Consider the following 4,308-nt stretch of genomic DNA (forward strand, 5'->3'; position numbering starts at 1 on the left):
TTCGCGGGTGGGCTGCCGAGGGCCGCTGCCCGCGCCCCCGGACTGCGGTACCTCGCTCTGGGCTTTCGTGTGTCTCCCAGTGCGACACCCTCCTGCCCGGGCCACCTTTCGGTGACCCCCGCGGCAGGGACCCTGGGGAGCACAGAGGGAGTGAGGGCTTAGGCCTTTGGAGGGCCTTGGGCCTCTGATCCTCTTAGCGGGCAGACTTGTGCTGGGAAAAACCTCTTTCCTCCCCCTCTGGGTCGGGGCCCCGGGAGCGAAGGACCGAAGGGCCGCTCGCACTTATGCACCTGGGAGGGCGGGGGTGGAGGTAGGGATGCAGGCGGGAAGCAACGCGGGGCCTCCTTCCCTTGACCTGGAGCCCAGATATCCTCTCTCTCCTGGGGTGATGCCCGTTGTGTTCCTCTCACCTTTCCGAAATATACCGCCCTCCTGCCTTCCCCCCCACCATGATGTAATTTTATTTTCTGGGGAGGAAAAGAGCAGCAGTGAGCTCAGCATGCAAATATAGACATCTTGCAAAGCCGCACTTAGCTCTGTCTCCTCGCTCTGCCTCTCTGCCCAGGCCCAGCATGGCAGCTCACTTCCTCTCCACCCCAGGGACTTTCCTCCCCCAGGTTCTCAGCCAGACTGAAAGAGGGAAGGAAGAAGTGGGGAAGTATGTGTCTGCACCCCATCTCCCACCCGACGGCTCTTGCTTCCACTCTGGCAGGGTCTGGCCCTGGGAAGAGGTCCGAGCCCCATCCTGTGTGGCCGCCAGGAATGCTCTGGCCTCACCTCAGTTCTGGCCTGGCAGACACCCCGCCAGGAAGCCTCAGGTGAGCCCCTCCCTTCTGGTCTACACTGCATGGAAAGAGGCTCAGGCTCCCACTGCTTCTCCTTGCTCTGCACCGACCTCTCCGGTCACCACGCACTGTGAGCAAGACCACCTCACACTCTGCCTTTGTGTCTGTCTCATTTGCTCTGTGCTGTGAGACCAAAAGCCATGGCACTGGCCCATCTGTGAGACTCAGAGAAACAGAGTGACTTCTGCAGAGTGACAGGTTCAGGTCGTCCCCAGGCAGCAGGCGCAGGGGACCTGGGCTTCCTGCCGCTCTGCCCCTTTCTTGGGCAGGATGTGCCTCTGACTCTCAGTGTCCCCCAGTGAGATGGGGATGCGGGTGCCATCTGACAGGGTTCTCCGGAGGCTTGGAAATCCTAAGTGTCTAAGGACTGGCACAGGTGGGTGCTGGAAACCTAGGGACGACTGTTTAGTCTGGGGCCTTCTGCCGACTGACGCTAGACTGTCAGCCCCCCATTAGCACCGTATGAGCCCTGGGCCCACCTATGTATCGGACCAAGTACGAAATGGTCACAAGTTGGGTGAACACAAGGTTTCTGCTCTACGCTCTTCTGCCTTCTCTGGGAGCACTTCCTGGGTTTGTCTCTGGAGGGTGACACCTGTGTCACCTAAGGTCTCCTTCTGCACCTAGCAGTCCCCTCATCTCTCAGCAGCACCTTCCTACCTGACCCATGACAACCGTCCCGTCTGTGAGTTCCGGACTCAGTCAGTTCCTTGGCTCTCCCACACGATGACGTCTGACTCCCTGACCCGGGAGCCTGGGCTGTGCTGGGGAGAGTGCAGGCCTTTCCTGCCAGGAGCCTTGGCAGCCCAGGTCCGGGGTCAGGGTGGAGGCCCTGGTATACGGAACTCTACATGTCCTCTCCATCACATGGCCACCACTCAGGGCCATGCTCTCCCAACTTCTGATGGCCTCTGACTGTGAGAGACGCCTCTCCCGCCCCCCCCCCGCCCACCCCGTCGCCACCGCACCTGCCGTCTCCATCTCCCCTCCCTCCACCCATCCCACTCATCGCTGCCACAGTTAAGTTTTCCCCTTCCTCCTGGCTCCCAGGATTAAATTCAAATTCCTCTACACCCCATGATGGCCCCCATCCTCATGGCCGCCACTTGAGGGTCTCTTCTCGTCCCTCTCATCTCTTCCACACCCCCAATACGACACCCACATCCTGCCAGTGCTTGCGATGCTCTCCACTGACTGCAATGTCCCTTCCCTGTCTCCTTTGCCCTGTCGAACCCCATTCTTCATTGAAGGCCTAGAAAGTGCTCACTTCTCGAAGCCATCGGAGCCCACTGTGGCTTCTCGCTTCTGACCCTTCCTGTTCACGTGTTCCTTCTGTTAACGGACGTTTGTTGGGGGCAGCCTTGTGTGCACCAGGCACTGGGGGCACAGAGGAGAAGCCTGGGCTCCTGCCTTCAAGGGGCCCGCAGTCCCGCGGGGAAGACAGACGAGCGGCTACAGTTGGAGGGTAGCCAAGGAGTGCTGGCACGGAGGGGACAGGGTGCAGCGTGACCCCAGAGGTGGGCAGTGCCCCAGGCCGCCTCTGGCAAGGCCTCACCAAGAAAGTGTTGTTTGGGTTCAGGCTTGACGGTTCAAAGAAGAGCTGCAGGAAGGGTGCTATCAAGCTGCACATAATCCCCTAATTACTCTTGCTTTGTATTAGGGTTCAGTTGTTTAGTTGCGTGTCTTGACTTCCCAGTGAGGCTGAGCAGCTGGAGAGCAAGGACAGGCCCAGCACTCCCCGTTCTCCCAGAGCCTCCCAGTGGTGCTGGACAAACACACTGTTCGGGGAAAAGCTTGTGGACGGGCAGCAAACAGTCCACTCTTCTCTGGGGTAACTGCCTGGAGCCCCCCATCACAGCGCCCGAACAAGGCCCGCACCCCCAGACCCCATCCCCGGGTTGCCTCCCTCTTGCCGTGGGGGTGAGACCTCGTCAGCAGACACTGGCTCATGCTGCCCCAGATCCTTTATTGAGGCCTCTCGATATTTTACCCAAATGCATTAATGAGACATGGCCGAGAGAGAGCCCCAGACACAGGACCGGCCCTTCCTCCTGGCCAGGGATGGGCCTGCCAGAGGGAGGGAGGATTTCAGAGTGTGGGGAAGAGTGTGTGCAGGTGGAGGGACCAGAGGAGAAAAGAATCGCAGGGAAGAGTATACAGAGCATGGAGGAAACAAATCGGAGGAACAGGGCAGTTGAAGGACAGGAGAGAGTCGGCTGAGGAGTGGGTCCTGGCCTCGTCGGGCGAAGGTCAGGGTCTCAGCACTCAGCATATGGCCTCCCTATGGCCGAGGATGACCCAGTGTCCCTGGAGGAGCCCAGGGAGGAACGGGGGGGCGGGAGGGAGCACAAGGAGAGCGGGCGGGCTGGGAGACGGCGGCCACAGCGGCTAGTCGTCGTCGTCTTCCTCGTCATCGTCCTCCGTGTTGATCTCACCCTCCAGGACGTCCTCCAGCCAGTCCTCCAGCTCCTCCGCGGAAGGCAGGTCCTCCTCGTCGTCCATCTCCATCCACACGCTGTCCGCCTGGGACCAGGCACAGACAGGGGACCGAAGCTAAGCCCGGCTCAGGTCTTCAGACCTGTCCTCCCGCTCATGGGGCTCCCTCCGCCCTTCCCTATGTCCTCTGTCCCTTCCCTTCATCTGTCACCGGCCAGGGAAGCTGTCCAGGTGAACGTCTGGGTTGGAGTAGTGACAGGGCAACAGGGATGGCTGGGTTCGAAACACGGGTGACCAGAGAGTCAAGCCAGCCGCCCTTCAGCTTTTCATAACCTGCTTTTCCAGCACCGTCCGCGGAACCCTCTAGGCTCGCAAGCCATAAAAACCGACTTGCCTCGTCCAGAACCTGATACTCACTTTCCTACCTTTGACCTTTCGCATTAACTTTTTCATCGGTTTGGAAATGACTTGTCATCAACTGCGTGTCGGACTCCTACAGGCTGTCCGGTCTCCACTTTAAGAGCCACTCCTTTGAAACCCTTCTCTCATTGTCTCCAGCAGAAGTGGCTTTGATTTCTGTGGCTTCTAGCATTTTATGGGTCTCTTTATGATCAGGTTTATAAGATCTGGCCGTGTTGTTAACAGAACACCTGCCTCCCCAGTCACACTGAGAACAGTACGAACGCAAAGACTGTGGCTTATTCACTTCACCCCCACAAACGTTGCTGGGGCGCCTGCCGTGTGTGAATGAGGTTTCTGCCCTCAAAGAGCTCAGTCTGCCGGAGAGGCAGACACGACACAGAGCTAGCCGTACTGAAGTCCTGTTCACAATGCCAGATGGGCTCTGCGGGTGCTGAGGAGGGGGCCTGACTCCAACAGGGGAGATCTGGGGACACTTCTGGAGAGGCGAGGATGCGGGCCAGGCCTTGAAGGGTGAGGAACTACTTGCAGCAGGGCGTGCTCAGGGCCTCAGTCTCTCTCTCTGCCCGGCCGTGAGACGGGCGTGTCTCTCCTGGGGCGGGGGGGG

At 59.5% G+C, this 4,308-nt stretch overlaps 1 protein-coding gene across 1 annotated transcript in view; it reads right to left on the reverse strand.

Annotated features, from left to right (window-relative positions):
* Nucleotides 1–2,791: 2,791 nt before the first annotated feature.
* CASQ1 (calsequestrin 1) overlaps nt 2,792–4,308 on the reverse strand; it is an 8,647-nt gene continuing 7,130 nt past the window's right edge. The window contains exon 7 of the mRNA XM_034667673.1: nt 2,792–3,368. Within this exon, the coding sequence (XP_034523564.1) occupies nt 3,234–3,368 (135 nt within the window). The 3' untranslated portion in view covers nt 2,792–3,233. The remainder of the gene's footprint in view (nt 3,369–4,308) is intronic.

Source organism: Ailuropoda melanoleuca, chromosome 8, assembly GCF_002007445.2.
Source record: "Ailuropoda melanoleuca isolate Jingjing chromosome 8, ASM200744v2, whole genome shotgun sequence".
NCBI classification, from domain to species: domain Eukaryota; kingdom Metazoa; phylum Chordata; class Mammalia; order Carnivora; family Ursidae; genus Ailuropoda; species Ailuropoda melanoleuca.